This window comes from Vitis riparia, chromosome 9 (assembly GCF_004353265.1).
Source record: "Vitis riparia cultivar Riparia Gloire de Montpellier isolate 1030 chromosome 9, EGFV_Vit.rip_1.0, whole genome shotgun sequence".
In the NCBI taxonomy this organism is placed as follows: Eukaryota; Viridiplantae; Streptophyta; class Magnoliopsida; order Vitales; family Vitaceae; genus Vitis; species Vitis riparia.
In genome coordinates this window covers 422,283-450,145 of record NC_048439.1, presented here as the reverse complement: position 1 = coordinate 450,145, position 27,863 = coordinate 422,283, and the positions used below count along the sequence as shown (strand labels likewise).

The window sequence follows — 27,863 nt, the reverse complement described above, 5'->3', positions numbered from 1 at the left end:
CTTTGTGTTGTGGATATTGATTCTGAGTAGAACATGTAACATGTAACATGATAAACAGACACATTAAATGGTCACACGCGTAAAGGTACCAACTATAGTTGACTGAGAATTTCTTCAGATACTATTATTGAACAATTGATGGGTCATTAAATGAAACACCCACTTGGAGCAGCTGGTTGAATTGGTTTATGTATCAATTACAGTTAGGACAGCAGCTTTAGGTGATCCAGCCAGAGCCCCACTTGACCAGTAGCCAAAAACATCGGTAAAGTTTGTTAACTTACTATTGGGTGAATTGGAGGTAGAAAATTTCTGAACTAGTTGCAATGGTTTGATACAACCAAAATTTCAATACCTTGTGGTATAGTCTAAAGGAACTTATTGTGTTCTCAAGGCTTTGATCCAATCAATTTCCAACTTGAAATCGCCTGGCCCGGTTGTAGCACCTGGGACACCACCTCCTGAATTGACAGACAGAGACATACCGACTATACGCGATGGATTCATTTCTATCTCTGCATCTATAACATTTCCTCTCCATGTTGGTAGGTAATGAGCAAGAGGAATCTGAAAAGACACCACTGTTCAGGTTTTCAAACACAGAAAAGATCTATTCATTCACCAAAAAAACAAGTTCTAGATCATGGCAAAGCAGAATAACTCTCAGATCTATGGAAATAAAGCCCTATCAAAGAAAAGAACACCTTTTTCTAATGAAAAATTCCATCAAAACCTACTCATCAATCCTTTATGTAGCACATAAGAATTCTTGAAAATGAACAGAAGTACTGCCATTCTTCTTTCTGTATTCTACATCATAGGAGCAAAAATGGCTATAATAAATGCTTTATTTATCATATATCAATCATCATTTATGATTTATGTATGTCTATAGTACATCTAACTTCCCAATCATACTAATTAACTCATTTACCCAACAGCATGGATATACCCCTTTCTTTTTATCTCTCTCTCTTTGGAACAAAAAAGGCCTTAAATAGCATGGTATCATTCACTTTTAAAGTTTTTCCTGAAATCTCATTACTGGGTTACATGCGAAGGAGCATGATGCAATAAATGAAGAAGTCTTATAAACCCATGAAAAAATTTCATGCCTTAAAGCAGAATCTTCCATAACAGGCAAGCTCATGTTATTAGATCAAATGTATCATATTATGGTGATAACTAACGTTACTACAGTCATTCTAAGTAATGATTTCAAAGACTAGACTTCACCGCAGTCACTTAGTACTTAGTAGTACATTTCATGCCCAGGTGCAACTCATTAGTTGAGCAAAAAATTAGCAGGTTCCATGTTTCTTGGATCATGCACGAATTGCTTTTCAAATCTGTAAGCTACAGCAGTATGATAGTCCAATATGACAGTGTGGTCTGTTATATCAACACATTACCCAAATGAGCTTGAGGAGCACAGAACTTGCCTTTGTAATATACCAGTTGTCTTTTGGTACAAAAACAAATGCTTGCCATGAATTATCTTCTTGTTGTGCAGGTGAATTCACCCAATTTTCTGTATATATCTGCACCAACATTTCATCAAGGTTCAGACTATTCAGAAGAAAACTGATGGTTTGGCCTCATCTAAAATATTAAGATTGCATTTGCATCTTGAAAGAGCAAGGGAAAATACTGAAAATTACTTAAAACTGGATTCTTTTCTCAAGCTATTTTGAGCAATTTTGTTTCCTTTCCCTCATTCTTTCCAGGATGCAATCAGAGCCTTAGAAACTCACAGTAGAAATGTAACATCTCCCATCTCCTTTAACCTTTAGTGCTATTGTATCATAAGATTCCAAATCGATGAATCCATCAAACTGCAGCAAAATACATATAATGATATAAATAAGGAAAATGGTTCATGCACTAATGGCATATAAGCAGGGTGTTTTCACATGAAAATGAAACCATTCTACTTTGTTTTGCACCACATTTGAAGCAAAAATTCATAGCTTTTAATGGAGCTACTAGAAAAGATAAAACTCATTGCCCAGCAATCTGATTTCAAGACTATCTATCTATCCCACTTAAGGTTAAAAGAGAGAAATATTTATAATCTAATTCTTCCACTCAGTGTAGTAACATGAACCTAAGTCCTTAACTGTTGCTTATCACTGCTGGCCTTAAACCACTAATTCAAGCCTCTGAAAACCATATGAGATTGAGCCCAAAGCATATAGATGTTTAGCTACTAGCACTAAAGGTAAAGGCCAGACCTTACTCTATTCCTTCCTTTCATCAGGAATAGTGGCCTTAGTATTATTATCTTATCTTATCTAAGTCCTTGAGGTCATGTTTGGTATAAGGGAAAGAAGAGCGGGAATGGACATCTCATTCCTTTACTCATCCATTCCTATATTTGAATAACTTAAATGACAATGAGAATGAAATAAAAAATAATTCCGGTAGAAATGAAATCCTACTCATAAGTGGGATTTCAAATGATCTCCAACAGGAGGTATTTTGATTCCCTTAATATAGAAAATAATAAATAATATCTTAAAATTACTATTTTACCCCTACATCTCCGTTAGATTTTTATAACTTTTTATAGTTAATTTTTATTTCTCAAGTAAATATTTTTTTCTTAATCTTATTATTTAGCCAAAAAAAAAAACTCTCAAATAATTTTTTTAAAATAAAAAAAATATATTTTAAACTCTGTGAAAGGTTATTATTGTCAATTTATTTATCTTTTCATTCATACCTCCATTATTATCAAATATTGAAATAGAAACAAATAATCATTCCAACATTACATTCCTAGGTACATATAAACACAAGAATTAGAATCACCAAATTCATTCTTATTAAAGTAGAAATAAGAATGAAAACAAAATATTCATTTCCATTCCTCATTCCCACATACCAAACATGACCCAAACGTAAATATAGACTCTTAAAAAACAGTTATTAAAGGGTAAGTTATCCCCCTGATAGGGGTTGCTTTAGGGATGTCTTCAGCTTAAGCAAGGATGGGCATAGGATTTGTTTTGCTCATAACTAAAACCTAGAGAAAAGCCCTTCAACTCACAGAAAGGTCAGCCTTTGTGTCAATATAATGCAAAACTAGGAAAACAAAATTTCAGGAATAATAATAAAAACACACAATGACACAACCAACATGAAAGGAGAACAAGTGCATAAATATGCAACAATATTTAGTATCTATATGATGGACCAACTTAATGCCAATAATCAAGACATATTGATAATGCAATTGAACTGAGCACATAGATATTGCCCTTAAGTATAATACTTGTAGTCTAGAGTAGCCCAAGTGCTGAACAACTTTGCAAGTTTAGCATTAATATTTGACAGTACTACTGAAAAATGGTTGAAATGATTTCAAATTAATTGCTGACCCTGATCCTTCGATCCATAAGAAAGTTGGAATGATATTCACCTTCTTGGATCGCATTCCACAAAAGCCACCCCTTCTTATGTTCCATTTTGAACCCTCAATTAAATCCAAAGAAAGGTTCCCAGAGAAGATTCCTATTAAATACAACAAAGATATCATTGATTCACAAATCAAACGCATTGAAAATGAAATGATTGTTAAAGAGTAGAGACGTAAAGGATTATGCAGAATGTCTCAGCCAGTACCACTTAGTCCATTTCCAGCATCCATGATCTCCAAAGACGCTGACGACATCCCTGAGAGTTACCATAGATTGACAAATATCTTAGTCCTTTATTAAATTTTAATCATCACATGGCCTTTAACCTATGCAAATCACCACCATCCAGAAACAAATAAATAAGAACTGCAATCAATGAAGAGGTTTCATCAAATCCAGCCATATGCTTCAATTACACTGGATAAATTCCAGTGCAATACCAAAATGGTTTTAAGCATGTGCTGAATGATGAAGCTAGGTAAGGCTATAAATGCAGATTTCATAAGTTCACGTTATAAATTGTGAAGGGAAGAGGCCGAAACAATAAAAACCGTATTCTTATATAAAGAACAAATTGACTATATAACGCATCCTGAATTCCACATGTTTGGTTCCAAGTGAATTCAAGCATACATATTCATGCAACAGAGACTTTAAACTCAAGCATCCATACCTCCGTATTCAGAATCTGAATAGAGGTGCCACTTCTTTAGCTCTTCCTTTGAATTGAAATTGAAAATATATCTTTCACTAGGAGGGATCCAGTTTTCAACATTCCATGTGAGAGCTACATGGTGAAGAATAAAAAAGAACAAGAATAACAGTCATGCATATGAACTTTACAAAGAAACAAAAAGGCAATTCCACTTCCCGTCATGATTTTTTTTTTCTTAATGATGGTGATTTCGCAGACTGACCAGAAATTCTCAAAAAATAATAGGCTCTGACTATGTTTTTAGAAATGTTTCCGGTCTATACAAAATCAAAACAATCAACATCTTCATTCTTTAAAACATAAAAAGAGTATTTTTGACAGAATTTTTCAGAATTTTTTTTGTGAAATTGTATTACAAAACACCTTTTCTCGATCAATTTTATTTTTCTGTTTTTACAAACAGAAACCTATTATCATTTTTTTTTTCAATAAATTGACACTAGTTTTTCTACGCTAAGAAAACAAACGGAAATCAAAAAGTACCTTTCCTTGTTGCATTTAGAGAAGCTTGCCATAGTGATCGAAACCTGGACATCTCTCCTGCAGCAATGGAGGAACTAAGTATTTCAATTTTCTTCCACTGACCACTGGAGACAGACTGCGCAACTACAAAATGGCAAAAAAAAAAAAAAAGGAACTACATTGGCAGATTCATTCGATGACGGATTCGAAATTCGACTATTTGGATCAATTGCCTAAAATTGAAGTATTTGAATTTGGATCATAGCAAGCTTCCTTAACAAACAGCCATCTGGGTTTTTCATCAAACAGTTTGCGCGCACTATCCAACAGTGAACAAAAATCACACAACCAAATTGAGAAAAATCAGATGATCTGAACTAACCTTTAACCTCTGAATCGAACTAAGAACAGGGAAATTTTTTGAATTGAACTAGGGTTCTGGGTTCAGAGCAAAACTCATTTGCGTTCTTCACCGCTGCAACACCACTGTCTGCAATGGCCCGTTTCTCGTAGCTTGTGGGCTTTTGAATCGTGTTTTCGTAGTTGGGCCCAATGGCCTAAGCCCAAGCCACTGGGTCTGGGTTTCTCTTTGTTCCAAATCGTATACAATTGGAAAATGTAAATAACTTTTATATGGATATTTTTATTTTGAGATAAGTTTGACTTTTTCTATTCAACAAAAAAAAATAACATCATCTAAATTTTAGTTACATGTCTAAGTTACATACTTTTAATCACCATAAATTAAAATTTTAATTAAATCTCTCTTATTTTAAATAAAGAAAGGAGGGGAATGTCGGTGTCGATCCATCCAAATTCAAATATGCATAATATTATTTTATAATTATATCTTATTTTATTAAAATATTAAAAAAAAACACAAAAATAATATAAAAAAAACAAATTTAATTTTTCTTAATTTTTAATTATATTAAACTAATAATTTAATCAGTTTTTTAATTGTTAAAGTTGTTAAAGATTAAATCTAAATCCTATAAATTTAAACTTTTTGAAAAATTAATAATTCTATTTTGCATCAAAACTTTGTTTGACAAATGGTCTTGATTTTAGAAAAATTGGTAGTTCAATAAAAATATCTTTCAAGAAAATTGATGATTCAAGAAAAATATTTCAATAATTGAAATATCATCTTTTAAGAAAATTGATAGTTCAACAAAAATATCTCGATAATTGAAGTTAGAAACTTGGAACTATATACGAGTTTAGGAATTCCCTACTAGACCTTGTAAGTTTGACACGAATTAACCTAATTATGGCACCGGATCGGATTGTAGTCGGACCTTGTGTTTACCAATGGAATTTGCAAGAGGTTAAATTGGCAGTCCGAAGCTCTACTACTACTGGGTACGGTGAATAATTGAGCTCAGTACACATTTTGTACACGCAGCCGGAACATTCTAGAGCCTCGACACCCTACTATGAACAAAAGGAAACAGCCATCATGCTTTCATAATCAAAATAAAAAAAGTTCAAATTGTGCACAATCTAGGAGGTGTAAAAGGCTGATTAGAGGAAGACACAATCAGCTTTGTGGGCACGGCATGCAGCAGAAAGAAGAAGCCAAACCCCATCACCATCACTGTTCCAAAGAAATATCTCTAATCAACATCTCAAACACGGCGTTTCAGCAGTATAGAAAGGACCCTTGAGTACTGCACGGCCCTATATTTTTGGCAGGACGGTGATGGGGAAGCTCAGGGGCGTTGAGTGGTCAATCATGGGGTTGAGAGCAAGCAAGTTGGGCAGAATTATTGGAGGCAGAGGGAGCCACGAGAGGCTTGGGGGCTCAGCCATGGCGCCCAGAGGCTATGTCCCTGTATGTGTTGGTGTCGATGACGAGACTAAGCGGTTCATTGTTCATACCACCACGCTCTGTGAGGATGCTTTTATGGAGCTTCTGTATAGGGCTGCTGAGGAATATGGGTTCTGCAATGAAGGGGTTCTTAGGATTCCATATGAAGCTAAGGATTTTGAGAAGTGGATGGTGGTGAGGGCCAAGAAGAAGAGGGTGAAACCAATATAGCAGTTGGGAGGATTTTCTGTTTGTTTCTCGGGAAAAAGGGTTGCTGGTTTATGGGAGGGGTTTGTATAGTTTCAGGTCATGTTGATTGCTTTGTACAGTGGAAGAAATGTGTGGGATGAAGAAGATGTAGATTAGATTGGTTGTGTTATTTGGGATTCTTGTGTCAGGATTGATGGGTCTCTTAGCCTTAATTGTCATCCTTTCGGTATTATCTAAACAAAAGATTGGTTACTTGTCTTGGAAACTTGTGGTCCTGCATGCCCACCTTCAAGAAAAGGATTTTTGATAAAATCATGATCAATTTAAAATTAAAGTTTTAAAATACAACACATTGAAAAAATGTTTCCAAATTCATGGTAATTTTTGTCATGTCAGAAGATGTTTCTTTACCACCTAGCCGAGCCATTCCCCTTTATGATATATGATACCGGGCCAGGCAAAACCAATAAAGAAAAAAATCTCTTCACCGAGAAAAAGGAGAGAGAGGGATTCGAACCCTCGATAGTTCTTTGTTCAGAACTATACCGGTTTTCAAGACCGGAGCTATCAACCACTCGGCCATCTCTCCGAAAGACAATTTATATTTTATTTTTATTCTCCCAAATAGAACATGGTCATATCCATATGAGTTGATACCATTACTATTTGTAGAAATATATCAAGGTGTGAATCTATAGGTCGATCTATCTGATCTATCTGTATATATAGATAGATAGATGCATGATCCAACATGCCTATTTGTGAAGTAAAAAAAATTCCCCCCGATCCCGTGTCCGAATAAAGTGGTAAAAAAGTGGTAATAAGTCATATAGAATCAGAATCAATGATTCATGGTAAAATCCCTCCATGATGCATTTTATTACAATTTTTGGGCTGATCGAGGGATCAAATGGTATAGTTCTTTACTTTTTGTCACATTTCTACGATATTCATATGAATGATACACATTAAAAAAAAAATTGAATTTAAATTAAAGACGTCTTTTTAAAAGACACATTTCATAATTTCACAAAATTAAATTTATATTAAAAATGTTTTTTCAATAACTACATTTTCATAACTTTTTTTATAAGTCATATATGTTAAAAAAAAAATTAAATTTATACTAAGGATGTCTCTTGAAAAGACATATTTTTATAATTTTACAAAATTAAATTTATACTAAAAATGTCTCTTAAATGAACATTTTTCACAATTTTCATGATAGTTACATTGTGAAAAAAAAAATTGAATTGAATATATATTAAAAGTGTCTCTTCAAGAAATATGTTTTACAATTCTATAAAATTGAATTTATACTAAAAATATATTTTTCTTTTTTCATAATTTTCATATCAGCTGTCCATTGAAAAAAAAATTGAATTTATTTTCTCTTATAAACTTCTTTGATATAAATTCAATTTGTGGATTCATGGAAAATATATCTTAAAAAGACACCTTTAAGAATTGTTTTTTAAACTAGCTATAGATGTTAAAAAAGGTCTGTAAGAAAATACGTGGAAAACACCAAGATTTATCCAGACTAACTTAAAAAATAAGTTTCACAAAATTTGGACTTGAAAATTGTTTTTTTTTTTTTTTTTTTTTGAGATTATGTTGATATTCAACACATTTTCAAGGTTTTTTTACTTTTAAAAAACAATTGAAAATATGAAAAAGCGTTTAATTTTTTGTTATATATTTAATATAAATGCACAATACTTTCATAGAAAATTTAAAGAAAATATATAACTAGGATACTTACATCATGTATAGTCTTCTAATACTTCTATCATGTATAGTCTTTTTCAAACTTCCATGTGACATGAAGAAGGGAATTTGGAATTTGTTACCATTAGAAGAAGATAAGGTTTCCATGTCATAAAATTATCTAAAAGCTTGTTAGATAATAATTAATAATAGACCAACAATGTATAATGAGCTAATTTCCATTAAAATTTCAACATATCCAATCAAGTTTTAAAAGAGGTTACATTAATAATGGAAGAAATAATTCTTTATGAAATTGGGGATCAATTATATTAAAATTACTAATAGTGAAACCTAAGTTTTATAGTTGAGATCTCTTAAGATACCGAAGAAGTAATTATTGAATTTTTCACCGTAGATATTAAAATTTAGAACTAAATAAAATCAAAGTACAAAAAAATAAAACCAAAATATAAAATTATATAATCGGGTTTGGTATGAATATATATAGTCTTTTTCAGACTTGCTTGTGGCTTAATGAAGAAGGGAATTTGGAATTTGGAATTTGTTGCCTCTAGGAAAAAAATAAGGCTCGCAAAATTATCTAAAAGTTTCAATTGTGAGATATTAATAAGCCAACAATGTATAAAGAGCTAATTTCTATTAAATTTTCTAAGGATCCAACCGAGTTTTATATGAGATTACATTAGTAATAGAAGAAATAATAATTTATGAAGTTTGAGGTCAATTATATTAAAATTACTCACAATGAAATTCCAAGTTTTATAGTCGAAATGTCCGAAACCTAAAGTTCTGATATCATATTAAACTACTTATATATAAGTAATACTATGGATGGATTCTTAGAAAAAGTTTAAGATATCGAAAAAGTACCTATTGAATTTTTCATTTTGATAGTTGAAAATGTATATTAAAATTCAGAAGTAAATGATACTAAATGATAAAAGAATGTGATAACCCAACTTATTGGACGATACAAAATAATAGGATTAAGACCTGATAAAAGCAATAAAACCTAAATATATGGAATCAATAGATACAAAGTACAAAACTAGTACCCTGAGGTCTTAGTCCGAAGCATGGACGCCGAGGAAGTGTGTGCAGATTAGAAGATGTAAATAACAGCATACTGTAGCTGGCATGGCATTAATCAGCACAGCTGTCATTTTAGGGAGTGACGGCCAGATCCGGTCCATGGATTTTCCAGAAAAAGGGCAGAGAGATGCACCCAACTTGTTCTCCTTGGTGACAGTATCTCAGACCCTCTGACCCTGTGACCCCACTGACCCCCTGACGCCAAGAATCCATTTCCTTCTACTCCCCCTTTGGCTCCTTCCCCTCTATTCTTCCTTATCACTCAAGTCTAGTGTCTACTTGCAAATACAGGACTCACGCATGTGGCTGTCAATGTGATTCTGTGGGCGGGGGCCCATGGAAACTCATTACAACCAATTGCCCCACTCCCACATGGGCTGGTCGGTCCATTCTTCGATTGTAGCAAAAAGACCAAAATACCCTCATACCCTAGAGGCTTTTCCCCTACCCCCATTGGTACCCCTCCTAAAATTTTCTATGAAATTGTGTAGATTTAATACTAAATGGATGCAAAATTTGCCCATGTTGGTTGTGCTTATATAATAGTAACTAGTAAGTCAAAAGCGTAGATGCTTTGTATGTTGCAAAGCATCTCTAACCACCCAATCATTTGAAGCTTAAAATATATAAATATGTTACTTTTTTACATTTGGAAAAGTTTAGAGTTTTTGGGCCGTGGAAATTTAAATTATTGGATGAAGATATAAATATTCGAGATCAAGATACAAAATTATAAATTAGATTTAAGTATTAAAAAAAGATGTAAAATATATTCGTGACACGACACGATATATTTCACTTTTTAACATATGTCGAAAATGGGCATTGTAGCAAGACTCTTATGGAAGTGTTTTTTTTTAAGCCATGGTGTCTAAATTGGTTCAGTGCCTGCCCAGTGGACCATTTGCACCGTGACTGAATATCTCAGCCCCACTTGCACTATAGTCCAATGCCCTTTAGTGCAGGGTGGGGTCTTTGGAGTTTAAAGGGGGTGTTTGGTCCCAGAGAAAGTTCATGAATTTGAGGGAATATTTCAAACTCGGTTGCTTTCACATGGCTCAGACTGCATTTCTGGATATGGGCATTTGTAGTTATGTTTTTGGGTGTGGAATTGACTTGGAAGGGCAGATGAATGGTGATTTCTTCTCCTTTCCCGTGAAGTGCCAAGGAAGGAGAGACCAGTGCCTGTGTACCCTGTGATATGGGCAAGAGACTTCATTGATAACATAAATGGTTAAAAAAATAAATATAATTTTTTAATTTAAAAGACATGAGCACAAATTTTGAGAATTTATTATAAAAATAAATTGGATTTTTTAAAACAAATTTGAAATGTTTTTAATATTATTTTTATAGACAGTTATGAATGGTAGTTGAAAATATGGATATTATTTCGAGAATTATTATGTTATAGATAAATAAATGATAAGGGGTTGATTTGAAATTTAAGAAGAAAAAAAAAGGGGAAAAATGGGGAAAAAACAAATATAATTCTGCATAATTTGGATTCCATATATGAAAACGACAATCCTTAACATCAGCAGAAGTAAAATCTAGGAGAAAAAAAATACAAGGGTTAATCCTCACCGTCGAAACAGATGACGGTCAACCAGACAGGTTCTCATTCTACTCCCATGATCCTATCTACCTCCCTACGCCGCTCATCATTATTACCATCTAAAAATTTACAACGTTACAAATGCGTTCCCACGCATGTACCCGTGTGGGCGAGCACAGGGGATCACGATCAACAGCTGTAAAACTCCACGAGCTCGTCCATGGACTCCACCTCCGCGCCGCCATTTTCCAGCATCCACAGCAAGTGCTCGAACAGCACCACCTCGCACGAGACCGTCACCCCGTCGCAGCCTCCGCCGTCGGTGGACCTCTCCGCGAGCTCCTGAAACACGGGGTGGTCCGCCACCTCCGGCCGCACCAGGTACCGCCGCCGCGACTTGCCCACGTAGACCGGCCTCAGGCCTTCCCCGTCGCCACCGTCCACGGCGGCTATGGCGCTGCTGGTGGAGCGCCCGAGCTTGCCCATGGAGGGCCACTTCCTGAGGACTGCGGACCTGAGCTTGGTGATGGTTAGCTTCCCACCTTTGGCCATATTTTTGTTGAAGGGGAAGGTGTGGGGGGTTGTGGAGAAGAGAGGAAGCAGAAGTTTCGTATATAAAAGTGAGGACCAATGAGGGGCCCAAGGGTTCGATACCAGCTGGGATATTTGAGGCAAAACCAGCTGCGCCTTGTTTGGCGTTTGCTGGTCATGATCTCCATTCTCAGATTGTCCTTGTTTCTTTTCTCTATTTACGTCCATGTCTGCCATCTTTTGTAATGTTTTTTTTTTTATTTTTTGTTTTGGGTTTAGGGTTTTGCTAGCTTCCAAAACACACCTAATCTTTGTTCCATTCCATGGCCAAAAGGTACTCTCAAAGTGAAACAACCTTTGTCCACCATAGAAGTTACAAAGCTCCTTTATTACCAAAAAGAAATTTGACTCTGAATTGGGTTTCTCCAATTTATAATTTTAAGTGAATTAAATATACTTTGTATTTTGTACTAACACAAAGGCTTCGTTTGGAGCAAGGGATTGTCATTAGTGAAACCTACGAGGAATAAAGGACCATAGATAAGTCACTAGGTTACATTAGGTTCCTCTTCAAAGATAAGTTTGGTTTTGAAAAGCAAAAAAATATATTAAGAAAAATGATATATCAGGGTTGTAACTTGAACGGGTTAGTTGGTTTGTTGGCTAGCTCATAATCAGTCCAAATTGAAAAACAATCGATGTGAGTCCAACTCAATCCGATTTTGCCTCATTTATTTAAACTCGAGTTGAGTCAAGTTGGTTGGTTGATTGAGTTATATAATTCAAAATTCATCTATAATGTTTTTCAAAATTTTATTAATATATTTATATGAAATTTAAGTAATAAATTAATATAATAAAATTTCAAGATAGAAATAAAAAAACAAAAAAATAATTATATATCTTTATAAAAAGAAAAAACATAAAAAGTATATGATAAAATATAATTTAACATTTTTCTTAAAAATTTAAAAGAAAATGAATATTTATAAATATCATAAAAATATTAAATTGGATTCAAGTTAGAATTGAATTATTCAAACCTTAAATAAAATCTAACTTAAATTGAATTTGAGTTGAAAAAACTTAAACCAAACCCAATATGAGTATTGTAAATGATTACTCAAGCTCGCCAAAATGAGTTGAATTTTGATTGAGTCCTGCCAAGTTACATTCCATACTTTACATTTGTCTTTTATTTTCCTCCATTTCCTTATTTTTCTTCATTAATTTTTTCCATCACATTTTTTTTCTAGAATTTTTTGGTACAACAATTAGCATACAATGTTGGCATATTAAATCCTAGTTCTTAAAGTGAAGCTACTCATACAATACTAAAATCCCAAGTTATTTTATTACGAAAACAATTTGTTTTTTAGTGAGGTTTCCTCAAATTTGAAAATTTTACTATAAGGAGAACTAAAGTTTCACCAAACCCTATCTTTCACATCAAAGAAACTGACACAAAATCTTGATGGAAGTGATTCATGGAGGAGAACAATAAATCACACAACCAAGTGGGGGTGTGGTCCAATTACTAGTACCAAGAGGGGGCTTCAATAGGTCCAATGACTAGATCTCCAGTGGTCTGTACTCTCACAATTAAGTTGGGGTAGTTAGATGGTGCATACCACCATTAATTTCTCTTAATTATGTCAAATTTCTTTTTCTTTTCCTAGATTGGTAAAAGTAAGAAATCACTTCATTCTTAGCTTTATATTATTCCAAATTCTTAGAATTGTTATAATCCCATGTATGATATTTCAATCATCCCATGAATCGGTTATTCCCAAACAAGTCATAAATAATACAACAAACATATTGTTTTGACATTGAATTACCAAAAAACCGCTAATTCATATAAAGTTATTCCCTTTTATCAAAGAGAAATAGATGTATTGAAAAAAAAAACATTTTTTTTAATAATTTCTTTTTTATGCTATTAAGATGATTTGGGCCCACCAAATTTTTGTTGCTTATGGTATCTGATCCAAATCTTTGGTGATGATTTGTTAAACTTGGGAGCATGTGATTGAGCATATCATGTCTAGACTAATGTGAGATTTTCAGGGGGCTAAGCCATGTGCCCAAGAAGAAAAACAATAGAAATGAGTCTAGGTTTGTAGGGTTTTGGGCCACTAATCATTATCAGGCATTAGGGTTTTAAGGTTTTTTTTTCTAGACCTTTGTATTTCTCAAAATCAATTAATTATGCAGAAGTAGTAGAGAGAAGCACAAGGTGTTTTTGCATTCATTAGTTGAGAAGTGGCCAATTTATATAGTATCAAGTGAATGATAAATGATTGATTTAATTCTAATTTAATCTTCATAGAGTAAGGTCCAAAGCTCTAGTAGTTGCAGGGGAACCATGTGGTCTTAGGCAGACAATCCCATGATGCCATGTGATGGCCTTTTTACAAGGTTGTAGGGGAATCATGTGGTAAAAATGTATATTTTAAGTGCCACAAATGAATTGAGAGGTGAATTATTCAGATGATCCATATGATGGGTTCATAAAATATGATGTTAAATATCATTAAAATTTTGGCCAATTCTCAATATGCACGATATAGTATTGAGAAAAAAGGAAAACCATATTGACGGTGAATAATCTCACCATAAAAAGTAATGGTTTTTAAATTCCTTCTCGATTCACGTAATTGATATAAGTTGTTTTTTTTTCTTAACATTTATTATTCTATATTTTGTTTGTGTTTGTATATGATAGGATAATTTAATCAAATCATTGAGGTGATATCACTAAGGAAATTTCATTAAATCATTGAGGTGAGATTGATAAGGCAACAAGTGAATGTCACGCAATAACTACTTGTGCTAAATGGTTTTGAAGAAAGGATACAATGTAAGGTACTAATTAATCAATTGGGTTGGGTATTGATTAGTCACTTGGGTACTTAGCAAGAATTTTTCTAATCCATCCATATAACAAATGATGTTGAGTATCATTTTTCTACTTCAATTTTCACTTAGATAAGAACATTATTGAGGGTAATTAGTCAATTGGATAAGATAGTACCCTAATATCAAGTAAACACAACAATGATTGATTTGATTCTAATTATAGAATAAGGTTGTAAGTTTTGATAGTCTCGGAGGAAGAATGTGGTCTTAGGTGGCGAATCCTAATGATGTCATGTTATATGTTCATTACACATTAGTCAAGAACTTGCGAGCTCATCAATTCATGGTCTTTTTCATCTTTTTAATCATCTCTTTGTTGATATTAGATACTCTTCAAATCAATATTAGTCAATTTATTCAAATCATGAGTCTTTAAAATCGGTTCATGAATTGTACAATCGATGTTATAAAAATTTTTTTTATGTTCATTGGACATCATGTTTTTCAAAAAATGATAAAATGCAAAAAAAAGTCATATCGATAAATAATGATCATATAATAGACTATAAAAAGTAATGATTTTTGAGTTCTTTATTGACGTAAATAATTTTATATGATTAGTCTTCTCCAAATAAGCACTATCTTACGTTATGTTTTACAAGTATATAATAGGACAACACCATTAAATCAATGTGGTGATAACGATGAGGGAACAAGTAGAAAGTTATTGCCACGTAACAAGTACGTGCACTAAAGGGGATTGGATAAAGAACACCAAGTAGAGCAATGAGTCAATCGGATAAGGTAATTCCATTACCATTTGCTAGTTGTCTACACAAGAATCTTTTTAGTCCATCCATATGACATATCAAATATCATTTTTCTTCTTCAATTTTCTCAAATCAAATATACAATTAGGTAAGTACTTCCGGCGGTCCAACTTGCCCAAGAGAAAATCGAACTATCAATGGGCTCGGATGAAGAGGAGGATTTCGGTCGTGTTGTGCTATATTTTCTCCAGCATAACTAAGGCTTAGAGCCCGATTTATGACTAGAGATGGCAACGGAACGGATTCGAGATGTGTCGTCCCCATCCCAACCCCACCATGTTTATTTAAAATAATTCTCATCACTCTCTTATTTAAAAAATAAAACAGGACGAGACAAGATAGGGCGCGATGAGATGGGGCAGGTATGAGAAATTCTCATACCTGTCCTACTCTACCCCGTTTAACTTTTAAAATTTTTTTTTAAAAAAATTAGTTTTAAAATTTTTAATTACATTAAAATAAATATATTTGATAAATAATTAAATTATTATATTTTTTTATAATTTATTTTATTAAAAATATTTTCTTTTATTATTATAATAAAATAAAAATTAAATTAAATTAATTTTATACATAATCAGAATGGGGCAGGGTGGGACAAGACAATAACCGAACTCAGCTCAAGTTTAAAAAAAAAATTCAAACTCATCCCAAACCCATTTAGTTAAAATTGAAATCTGTCCCATTAGGGATGGATCGGACACCCGAAAAACCCACCTCATTGTCATTCCTACCATAGCATAGTGCAAAACCTTGGGGCCTAGAATTTGGGCCAAGCTCATAAAATGCTATAGCTTGAGCCTAGTCCAAAAAATTTTGAGCAGGCTTTAGCCCAAAAAAATTGTAGCCACCGCCAAGCTTTAACCCAAAGTTTATTTGGAAAGATTTAATGGGCTTTAATATCCAACCTTTCTCTTAAAAATATATACATTATATTTAATATGGTTTGCTCTAGGACTTTCTCATTATTGACCAGGGCCACGTATATGCATATCAAGATTCCACGTATATACATATCAAGGTCTCATATGGAGACACGCGTCCAACAATACCTTGAAGAGGCTCGTGATTCTTCTGGATGCTTCCGGCGTGTCGCAGAACACACTCCATTCCTCTCCCGAAGCTTCCACTGTCGCACTTTAAATTCCCAACTTCCCAACCATTTTCTCTGGAATCAACTGTTTTCATCTGCATTTTCTCTCATTTGGTCGCTTGAGCTGTTTTAATTGTGACGCAGAGCCTTAATAGTGATTTCTGAAACTGAGAGGATGAGCCCAGTGGCAGATCTGGATGTGTTGAATGGGGACTTGGCCGCTACTGTGAGCCAGCTACTCAATTTCCCAGAAGCCATAGATAAATTCGCATTTCCTTCAAGATCACACCACACCCATGAACACAAGGGCCTCTCCACCATTCCTACAGACATCATGGACACTCCCAAAGAGTACCTTTTCTACATGGACGTCCCTGGACTCTGCAAATCTGATATCCAGGTATGCTAAAAGCTTTGAGTTTTGAGGTTTGAATCATCATTCGTTTTTAATCCTCAATCTTCAATCCTCACTGGATTCGATTGAATTTGTTGTAGGTGACTGTTGAAGATGACAATACTCTGGTAATCAGAAGCCATGGGAAGAGGAAGAGAGAGGATGGGGAGGAGGATGGGTGCAAATACGTAAGGCTTGAAAGGAGGGCTCCCCAGAAGCTGATGAGGAAGTTCCGGCTGCCGGAAAATGCTAACACCTCCGCAATCAGTGCCAAATGTGAGAATGGGGTTTTGACTGTTGTCATAGAGAAGCATCCTCCTCCTCCAAAGTCCAAGACAGTTGAGGTTAACATAGCATAGAGGAAGAGGATGAATTAGATTCTATGAGTTTCTCCCTGTATCTGCATTTTGTGTTTGGTAATATTGGGTAGATGTTGGGATTGTGGGTTGTGGCGGGTTGTATGCCAAGGTGTGGTGGAAGGCTCCTTTGGTCTGGTTGGGGAAATGTATGCCAAGGTGTGGTGGAAGGCTCCTTTGGTCTGGTTGGGGAAATGTAGTCAAGCCTAGCTTGCAAATGTGCCAATGTTTAGATTCTTGAACAGGGTAAATGTACTGATCTTTCCAAGTTTGTTAAGCTACCAATTATTCTTCATGTTGAGCGTGTTAGGGTTTTAGTTCAGGTCCACTTTAATCTTTGGATCAGAATGGCTTAAAAGTGAAGGGATTGTTACCCATTCTCTGCATTCAAATAATAGCCCTATAGGAATTGGGCAACACTGCCCTAAAAACCGAAACGAAGGAAACAGAAAAATGTGCCTAAATCATGGAGATTGATAAGATTAATCAACTAAATTATGAAAACTGATACGCTATCATACATTGTAGCAATGGAACAAATATAACTCAGAAGCGATATTTTAAGAACTATGAGAGGCCTAAACCACTGACTTTTGACCCATGTTATGTGGGTGGTAATTAATCAAAATTGAAAACTTGAATCTGGAAAACTTTAGGAACAACTGCAATCCTGTGGGATGGCGGATTGGGAAAGTTGAGATGGAATGGAACTCAATTGGTTGATTTTCTCTTCTTCCGCGACTTGGACTTCTTTTCTGTAGATCTTTTTCTTGATTTGGGCTTCTTGTCTGCAGGAGTTTCTGCATTTAACAGATGCTCATAATCTTCAAGGCTGGCAAAAGGGGACTTTCCAGTCTTCCCACCAGACTTCCTTTGTTTTCTTTTCTTACTGTTGAGTTGATTACCATCATCATTATCATCATCACTTGCATCCCCAAAATCAATATCATCTTCGCTATTTTCACCATTGTTGTCATTACCAACCAAGTCTTCATCATCTTCCCCCTCAGCCATGTCTGGAGGGATGTCCATCTCAGCATCACTGACATTCCCCACTAAGTCATCATCATCATCACCCGCAACTTGGTCCAAATCATCATAATCATAATCACTATTTGATTCCAGAGGAGGATCAGCTGTGTCCAACATGTTCTCAATCTCTTCATTATCACTCTCATCGCCACCATCCACCTCAACCTCTTCATCATCACTCCCATTACTACCATCGGCATCAAGAAACTCTTCAGCTGCCTCATCCTCTGCCCCTTTCTTCTTTTTCTTCTTTGGCTTCTTTGAGGAGGTCACTTTATTTGTATAGAACTTGTGGAAAACAAGATCTTCTGGGGGTACATCCATTTCAGCCAATGAGAGAATCTCCGCTCCAATCAGATGATGATTCATGTCCAGCTGAAGAAAAGGACAAAGAAAAAAGCAACTTAAAAGAAATATTATGACAGCAAGATAGTAGGAAGCCTTGGGAAAAATAGTAGCTATATAAAAGAAGTTAGAGAACTAAACTAACCTTTTTGGCAGGTTCAATTGTAGAACCACCATGCCATGTGCTTGCCTTTGGTTTCTTCTCCATTAACTTGTCCAGAAAAGCACTAAGTGATAAGTCATTTAATGGATTTCCATTGTAGACTATGTTGGCTCCAGAAAGAATTGTCCTAGCCATGGTAGCAACAGATGGATGCACATGTGATGCAAGTACCGTCAGCTCCCACCAGCTCACACGATCTGCATTGCTGTTGGTTCATAGAACAGATAAAAAGAGCCAAGGCACCCGCGCTTAGAAAATAAATTAAGCACGGTGATGAAAGAAAGTAAAGTTGATGCTAAGCCAAATAAAGGGGAAAAAAAAAAGAAACGAAAAAGAAAACCAATTCAATCTGCCCTGCAATGCAATGGTTTCAACTTCACAATAAAGAAGAAACTATGGTTTAGTATATAATGATAATATATTTACTGTAGTAATAAATCCATTTGCTAATTTTATTGGCTTATTTTAAGTCCGAAGCAAGTTACAATGCCTCTAGCCCCCCTGGCATATTTGGTGCAAGCAACACAACCAAATGCAGCACAACAATCTCAGAAAAAGTATGCTTTAAGAAAAAAAAAATTCTTTTCCTGATATATGAAGCTAAGAAATGATAAGAAGGGAAATCTACCAGTAAGAAGGTTCCCGGTGCCTTGGATCGTAGCCTCCAGGCAGACGAGGCTTTGTAACAGAGACTTGAGATTGGTTCCCATTATGATCAGAAAATGTTTTGGATTCTTGGAGATTTTCCAAATCATTTTCTATGAGCAAGTCTTCTCCTTCATCAGAAACATCAGATTCCAAATCAGAGGCTGGAGAGTCATCTTCATCCTCTGAGGAGTCACCATCAGATTTCATGTTTTTACTAATATTAATTAACTCCCTAGTACTTTCTCGTTTCTCCAATACAGTGTTCCCTTTATCCTCAGTTTCTTTTACAGTGCTGGGTTCATTCTCAGTCTCTTCTACAATGTCTTCAAAATGTTCAAGCTCATCATCAACTGACTCGTTCTGAAGCACTGCGTTCCTGCATAGTAAGAACAAATCATTTATCAGAAACAATGGATTTATAAATTAAACCACACTAGAGCATATTTAAAGTAAGTCAGCCTTACCATAGGGGTGGCCTAGCTCTAAGAACTTCAGAAAGCAGAAATAAGCATCCACAGGCATATTGCGGAGGCTGCTGAAGTGCCATCTGTTGATATTTAACAAGTCAATCCTTGATGAAGTGTGAAAAGGGGGATTGAAACATAATCATCTACTACTACAGAGACTTTCTTGAACCAAAACTGCCTCATAATGCTCCTCTTCAATACAATTCACACTTCCAAAACACTTCAAACATAGGCAAAGGTTAACATCACACAAGGAAAATTACTAACACCCTGTTTTGTTACTAAAATTTGTCTTTCCTCAATCTTCCAAGCAATCAAACAAGATATATAAGAATAAAATCCAGAATTCAAAATGTAAATTAACTTCTTGTCCATGAAAGCAAAACGATTTTTTTAAAAAAAAAAAAAGTTGGGGGGGTTAAAGAAAATTCAACCAACATTCAGGCAGTTGTTTAGGAAATTTGTCCCTGAAAATACTTGAAGGGATGACCTAACAAAATCCACAGGCATTCAACAGATATTATACAGTTGTCGGATGATACCCCGCCCAAGGAAAGGACAAGTACAGAAAAATGAATTTTGTTACTGACCTGCAATATACGCTTGGCAAAGGCCGCAACACGCTTTAAATTTACATCATTTTTCATAGCCCTCAAAAGTAGTCCAATAAACATTTCTGCCTGAAAAAATAACACAAATTACAAAAAAGGGAAACATAAGCACAACTGCTCATATAAAGAACAACTGCCAACTAGAAAACAACTCTGTCCATGCTATTTAGCAAGAGGACCAGTTGGATCCTTAGCAACTTAGAAAAGAGGGAAATTGAACAGAACTATGCACAATAAATTTGACACAAAACCCAAAAGAGTGATCTCATAGCCCTACATTTTCCTGCAAAGTTGGCTGTGAGCAACATGAAGAACCAATAGTGAAAAAAGTAATCAGAAAAAATTTTCTTATAGGACCTAAGAAGAAAAAGAAGAAACAAGGGACTAAACTTTAACACAAATGCCACCCAACAACACATCTCCACCCAGCCCCCACTGAAAAAGGCAGAATACACCTGCCATCAGACAGTAAGATTTGGGCTACTGAAACTTGAATTGGATATTGATTAATCCTTGTCTACTACTTAAACCTAGTTAACATTCAGTACCATAAAAATGGCTATATGCCCCCTCACACAAAGGTGCTTTATCATTTCTATTTTTTTTTTTTTTGATAGGTAAGGATAGGTATGTATAAATTAATGATAGGAAAATATACACCAGAATACATAGGACATACACAAGGAGCACCTAAAAGAAGGCCTCAAAAGAGAGGACACAAAAAACCACCTTGACTCTCAGCAAGGCCCTACCCAATCTACAAAATCAAACAAAGGCATTGAACCTTCACTTATGAAGATGCTAACTCAAGCTGAAAGATTACAAAGGGTGTTTTATGATTTTTATGATAAACCAGCTTTTTGATATTTCATGTGATCTTTAACATGGACTCTCATTGTGCTGGTATGTAATCACTATGATGACATTTCATTCTTGGGTCTCCCAAGATGTCATCTCCCACACATTACCTAAGTATCCCACAGCATCAGATCACATATTTTCAATGCAACAGATATTGAACAAATATAACCAAATTCACTTGCCTTGGAAGAATTCATGGCAGCTGGAAGTAGCAGTTTTGAATACAATGCACGGTAAAACCGATCACTAACAATTTGATTTTTGGATGATATCTTGTCAAGAAGCATTAATGCTTGAACTCCTATATTGAAGTTGTTCGAATGAACCTGCATGTTTGAAGTTCTATATCAACAATGACATGCCACAATGAAAAATAAAAAAAATGACAAGCTTGATATCTAACAGCAAAAAGACATAATAACACTAAACAATGTTACTCACACTTCTATCATATAAAAAAATTCACATCAAGCTTTGCTTCTTACCAGTTGAAAGAGCATTGGTGTTTGGACTTCAATAATATCATCAGCCTCAATGCTTGAAACATAAGGAAATGCTCTGTTGACTCCCTGAGGATATGGCAAGAAAAGGGAAGTATAAGTTTTAAGGGGCGATGAGGATGCACTCACTCAAAGATAAAACTCCTACTCAATGAATCATGAGTTACAGAAACCCAAATATTATGTAATATGTGTGGCTAATACAGATCCACATGGAGAACTACATCATGATTCAAGACTAGTGGAACAATAGCAAAGAGCATTCTATAAATTCTTTATAAATTATTATAGTCCAGAGCTGGTCACTTGTACACTGCAATAGATATCTATGCATCAGAAGCTTTTTTTTTCCAAGGAATAGAAGATTGAGAGCAAGAACTAAAACCTCAAGTCAGTGTGCAAATAGCCGGAGTTTAGCATAATTTCTCTGACTTGTGGACTAGAAGATCTAGAAGTCTAAATATTTTTGGGCTTTACTGCTGAATATCTTCAGACTGCAGTGGGTCTTTCTGGAGTCAACTGGAGAGCATCTTTTGGGTTGGAAGATGAGTGGTTTGGATAATTGGAGGAAGTTCACCCCCCTTTGCTTATTTTGGTGCATTTGGAAGAAGCATAACCACCAAACCTTTAATGGAGAAGAGACATCAAATCAAAAACTGGAGGAAACCCCTCATTATATCCCTTCTGGAGTAATCCAGGGCATGTCTAGGGACGTCTAATTCTACATTGTTGGGCTTTATAGATAGTCTTCATTGTGGATAAAAGGTTATAGATTTAATGTTTTTTGGAGGTTTTTTTTTTTTTGGGTGAAAATAGCCGGTTTGAACCTTTGTTTGCCTATTAAAAAAAAAAGAAAAAAAGAAAAAACAGATCTTGAAGCCTAAAACCTAGGCACGTTTATTTTATCGGTTACTATAAAAAGGCCAACATCATTTTTTAGCATAGCTAAAATGGCCTACATACAGAAACTTTTCAAGCAGAAGCAAGAAATATTTATACTTACTGTTAGAAGAACTGACAGCAGTCGTGAATCCATTTCAACATGAGACTCCATTGCATCTTTGGCTTTATTATTCTTAAAAGAACTGGAAGTTTTTCCACCTGCTTTGCTGCTTTTGTCAATCTTTTGATCACCACCTGCCTCAGAAATCAGTACCTGAGATTGAAATATGTACATTTATACATTTTTTAAAGAAGAGGAAAAAACATCTCATCATTGGAATTTCAAATAGGCAGAGTAGGATTCAACAGAATACTACAGATGAACTAGTGTCTAAATATGTGGAAGTTATTTGAGAAGTGACTTGGTGTGACTGAAAATATGTCAGTTCAGACTTATCATACAAAATAGATATAGAACTTTATCAATACCTTAAAGAGTGCAAAATATACATCTAGCAAACGTTTGGCCACCTTTGGTCCATCTCCTCTATTACTTAGACGAATTTGGCTCAAGAAGTTAACCTGCATTTGTATGCAATCATATGAATAAGGCTTTCAGGTCATATCAAGTGCATCTAAATCATGGAAATTTGAATGAAAATGCATCATTCCATACAATCTGAAATGTAGTTTAGAAATAAATGGAAATTTGGCAATCCATAAAAAAGCATAACCCATTCATTTTGTGACAAGATCAGTAAATAATGACAAAACAATAGGGATTAAAATCACGTTCACTTAGAAGATCTCAAATAGTTTTCACTAGTACATGCATTATTTTATAAATATTCAAGTGCATTCCTGGACAACTTTAAATGAAGGATGAAACCTGGAGCCTCAATTGCTCTAATGGATTAAAAATTATGTTACCATTGCTACAGAAGATCATTTATACAGCTTTTTCCACATATGAGGGACCACAGAGAATGCCATACTAATTGTCTATAAGTTTACCCTGGGGGGAGGGGAGGGAAAAGGGGAATGAGGTACAAACTCAGGCATGACCCACCTCTCCAAATGCTTTAATCACTGTGCTAGGATGCCTTTACTACGTTAATCTTTAAGAAAATCCTTTTTTTTTTTTCTTGACAGGCTTTAAAAAATCCAAAATTACAAATACTAAAGCATAAGAATACACATGTGGATCAAATTGAAATAAATTAATAAACAAAACCATCACTGTAACAAGCCATATAATGATACTACAGGCTTTGGTTACTCTGGGGCCAAGTAAAGTTCCATAGGTTAGCAGTAGAAATGATTTGGACATACACCATGATATTTTGCTCGTAATCCCAAATGAGGTCGAAAGAGAAAAGCATCCACCTCGTCAATCACCACAGCCTGTACAGAAGAACTCTTAATACAAGCATAGGATAGAAAATTACTAAAGAAAAAAAAAAAAAGGATATCCATAGATCAGATGTCAGAATACATCAAGGCTACATCATAGAAAAGACTTATGAAATTATATGGAAGGATTAAGAGAGACTCAAAAAAGGTCAGTAAATATCTCTTTTTTCCATGTAAACCTAATAACAAATCCCGTGTGGTGCATTTTAAATTTTTACAACTGCACACCTCCTTAACAAATACAATAGCATCTAAGCATCAACTTGCATTACCCAGTAGCACAAAGATTCACTCTGATCCATCTATCATTGGCCCTAAATTCTGAAGGTCCTTGAAAGATAATTAGAAACCAATGTACTACTATAAATTTTAAATGGTTCACTATAGAAAGAGGAAAAAGAAGAAAGAAGGAAAGATTAAACAATGTAGTTCCACATACACTACTAAATACAAAAACTCACTTAGTTGTCTAGGTTCAGTATCACACATCATACTGGTTTTGAAAAATACAAGCACATGAAAACTCTCTACTCCTGAATGAAATGTATCATCCTACACAGTTATACTACCACACTCCAATGAAGTTTCATTTAGTTTATTATTGGTCTGCAGCCATTATTAACAACACTAGTCACCTTTCACTAATGACACTCCAAAAACATACATATAAAACAAAAAACAAATAGCACCTAAACTCGATAGTACCTTCATGTTTGGATGGTCGGTCAATAAATTTGATAAATGAAAATCGGCATAGGATGCACCTTTAGCACCAGGGTCCCCCAACTGTAGATAACCATAAAATAAAAACAAACAATAGACAAGTTTTATAGGTTGTAGCAACTCTAAAAGAAAGTACTTTGGCATATGAAGATTTTAATATTTGAGATTATCAAATGAAGCCAAAATGCAATGTGGACTTACTTTGTTAACCAGGGCAGAAAGCAATCTGCGCTCTTGCTCTGGTTTACCCCTCAGCAGGGCATACATGGTCTGAAAGCAACCAGAAAATGTAAGAAAGCTTCAACCACAAGTTACCATATTGACATATCCTAAATGCGACAAGCAATTTTGGTCAAACAACAGCAATTAGAAAGAAGGGGAGTCAACCAGTTCATTTACCAATTCCCACTGCTAAAATACTTAAGTCCAGACTCTATGGTCTTGTATTTAACCAAATTAGCAAATAAAAGATTGAAGTACCTGAAACAGACTCCTCATACTGGTATTGATTGAGGAGTTCAATTTTGAATCCACAGCTCAAATACAAGGCACAATAAAATTTAGCAGAACAGATATCAAAACTCAATTTTTATAATATTAGAGAAATTAGCATCATAAAAAATCACTGCTTTAACTCTCTTGCTTGATGTAAGATATTCAAAAGAAGTTTCAGTACACAGACCCAGCAGGCCAATTCACCCACCAGAGACCAACAGGATGAATCCATTCAGAATGGAGTAGTTTGTATAAGCATAAAAATAGGTAAGCATAGTGTGATACACTTGCACCAAAATACTATTCTCACAGGAATAAAACTTCTGCATGAGAAAATATATCCATTAAATAAACACAAGTGCCTGATCATGGACATAAATGCAGCAGTACAGTGAAGTACAAAGAACAAGAGAACAAACCAACCTTCGTTGCCTTGTCTTTGAGTATCGGTAACATATCTCTTGATGCTTCCTCAAGGGCAACGACAAAACGCTCATACCTGACATAGTCATGTGTATTTAGATAAGAAATGAAGTTCATTTTATGAAAGAGACTGAAAGTCAGTTCAGCTAAAATTACATGCAGTTATTAATTACGATAAGTGAAAAGAATGTAATAATTACTTTAATTAGTACAGCATGGACCATGATTAAGTGACTCTTTAGAAGTGACAAGATGGGTTTTCAAACAGTATTATCAAGGACTTGTCCCATCTGATGTAAAAATAGTAATAAATTTTATATATTAGTAGAGACAAACGAAAGGTAGTTTTGTGTCTTCATATTGCTGTATGCTCTCTTAATATAAAGGGACGGTATCTGATTCAAAACCCTTAACCAGGTAATAGACTAAAACAAAGAAAAGGTTATACAAACCTCTGCTTCAAGCATTCCTCCCAATACCATAAAAGTAGAAGGGAGTAACCATCTTTTGTTTCAGGAAGATGATTTAGTGGCTGCTGTAGGAGGGTCTTCAGCTTCCGATCAGGTAATAGACTGTAAGAGACCACACATCTGGTTAGAAATTTCCCCAACTAGTAGAAAAATTGTGATTGTGTGTGTATCTACATGTTTGAGAGAGAGAAGGAGTCAACCTTGAAACAAACAGCTCCTTTAGTGCTTCAAAGCCTGTGAGGGCATGGCGCTTTCCCACTTTTGATGCCACCATTCCTGCATCAAACAGTCAGTTCCATGAGCAACCAACTTAAAGTAGAACACAGTACCAACATCAATAACAGTATCAGTAGTGATTAATCTTGAAATGATAACTTGATATCAGTTTGGATACGCCAAATAAAGTCTGACACAAACCAGTAAGCTCCACTCAACACAAGCTTTTGAAGTGCATGTTAGGATGTACAATAGACCAAACCCCAATATACAATCTCGAAAAAATAGTCTAAACTAGCTCTATCATAATATCAATCCACACTCAACGGTAATGAATGGAAATTGTGTATCCCATAGTATTCGAACACCCTATGCCCAGTAACTAAAAGTTCAACAATTTCAAATGTTGGAAGTTGCACTAAAAGGTTCTCAACCTTCATTCAATCCAAGATATCACCTCTGCTTTAAATGGGTCTCACTCCATTTTGAATACCGATAAAACTTATCCACCTAAAATAAAATGAACTCATAGAAACCATGATAAAGTACAACCAAACATATACAGAATCACCCTTTTGCTTCAACTCCTAAAAAACAAACTACAATCACCAATAAGAAAGCGAATATACGAACTGAATATTCATTATAAAAGCAAAGTGTTTGTAAATTTACCCAAAAGTGCATCAAGCGATCTCAAATTCGCAATTGGATTCTCTCCGACCATAACCGAGAAGGCTGAAACTTTATCTGCAGCCGTCCCTGCCTTCGCCGTCGTAACTAACATCTTAATATCCCCACTCTGGCCCTTTGGAGACTCGTAGTCCTGCACATACTGCGCCATCAGCCTCTCAGCCACCTCTCTCTTCCTCGCCACCACAACCTTCCACTCCTCCACACTCTTTGCCTCAAGCTTCTTCTTCCCTTCCTTCCCAAACACTTTGGCTTCCAACTCCGCCGCATCCACATACCAAACTCCAAGTACACTCGCTTTCACCAAAGGAAGCTTTGGAAGGTTCTTGAAGCGGTCGAAGCCTTTATTTTGGTCAAGCGCAGACTCGAAAACTTTGGGTTTGGGCTTCTGATTTTGCTCTTTCCTTTTCTGGGTTTTCTGGGGAAAATCCTCTGGTTTAGAGGAATCTTTGAGGAGTTTCGGAGTTTTGGGAGCTTTGAGGGTTCCGGTCTTCCGGAAATCGGAGTCGTTGAAGCCGGAGCTTGGGAGAGAAGAAGAGAGGCCAATTGAAGAAGCGTAGGATGCTACTTCGTTTCTGATAAGCTCCATGGACTCTGGATTTGAGGACTTTTTTGGCTTTGAATTCGCCATTTTCGCAATCGAATTGTTGAGACTGGTGCGTCTCTGCAACTCCAACTAGGGTTTAAGGCTTTAGGCTTAGAGACGATGGGTTGCGGGTCATGGACCCAAGCACTTTGAAGCCCAAAAACAAAACCCAATGGATTGAAACATTTGGGCTTTACTCTTGGACTGGGCCCATAGAAATGGATAATTATGGATATGAGAGGGGTAGAATAGTAATTAAGGGCACT

General features: G+C 35.2%; 4 protein-coding genes across 8 annotated transcripts; 2 read left to right on the top strand and 2 right to left on the bottom strand.

The window, feature by feature from the left end:
* Positions 1-80: 80 nt before the first annotated feature.
* Positions 81-5,225, bottom strand: LOC117921593 (probable complex I intermediate-associated protein 30). 4 transcript variants are annotated; one of them, XM_034839520.1, is made up of 8 exons: positions 4,982-5,225; positions 4,621-4,743; positions 4,096-4,209; positions 3,628-3,678; positions 3,425-3,516; positions 1,755-1,835; positions 1,443-1,541; positions 81-567 (listed from the first exon to the last, which is right to left on the bottom strand). In XM_034839520.1, exons 2-8 carry the CDS (start codon positions 4,670-4,672, stop codon positions 379-381), a joined length of 678 nt encoding a protein of 225 aa, XP_034695411.1. In that variant the 5' UTR covers positions 4,673-4,743; positions 4,982-5,225; the 3' UTR covers positions 81-378. The 4 variants fall into 4 exon arrangements, with proteins under 4 accessions (XP_034695411.1, XP_034695413.1, XP_034695412.1 ...); XM_034839522.1 differs by having other exon boundaries at positions 4,621-4,679; positions 4,985-5,225; XM_034839521.1 differs by having other exon boundaries at positions 4,621-4,677; positions 4,982-5,224.
* Positions 5,226-6,304: 1,079 nt separating this feature from the next.
* On the top strand, positions 6,305-6,643 carry LOC117922368 (auxin-responsive protein SAUR71-like). Its single transcript, XM_034840501.1, has one exon. It carries the CDS (start codon positions 6,305-6,307, stop codon positions 6,641-6,643), a length of 339 nt encoding a protein of 112 aa, XP_034696392.1.
* Positions 6,644-16,352: 9,709 nt separating this feature from the next.
* Positions 16,353-17,367, top strand: LOC117922392 (17.4 kDa class III heat shock protein). Of its 2 annotated transcripts, XR_004652485.1 has the most exons (3): positions 16,353-16,722; positions 16,818-17,184; positions 17,232-17,367. XR_004652485.1 is itself a non-coding variant. In XM_034840531.1 (2 exons), exons 1-2 carry the CDS (start codon positions 16,498-16,500, stop codon positions 17,073-17,075), a joined length of 483 nt encoding a protein of 160 aa, XP_034696422.1. In that variant the 5' UTR covers positions 16,353-16,497; the 3' UTR covers positions 17,076-17,367. The 2 variants fall into 2 exon arrangements, 1 of the variants encoding a protein (XP_034696422.1); XM_034840531.1 differs by having other exon boundaries at positions 16,818-17,367.
* Positions 17,368-17,528: 161 nt separating this feature from the next.
* On the bottom strand, positions 17,529-27,678 carry LOC117922390 (CCAAT/enhancer-binding protein zeta). The gene is made up of 16 exons (XM_034840529.1): positions 26,994-27,678; positions 26,306-26,381; positions 26,088-26,207; positions 25,636-25,711; positions 24,919-24,987; positions 24,700-24,780; positions 23,914-23,985; positions 23,071-23,163; positions 22,703-22,855; positions 21,685-21,768; positions 21,382-21,525; positions 20,318-20,407; positions 19,725-19,807; positions 19,241-19,636; positions 18,595-18,817; positions 17,529-18,479 (listed from the first exon to the last, which is right to left on the bottom strand). Exons 1-16 carry the CDS (start codon positions 27,640-27,642, stop codon positions 17,784-17,786), a joined length of 3,105 nt encoding a protein of 1,034 aa, XP_034696420.1. The 5' UTR covers positions 27,643-27,678; the 3' UTR covers positions 17,529-17,783.
* Between the last annotated feature and the right edge of the window lie 185 nt (positions 27,679-27,863).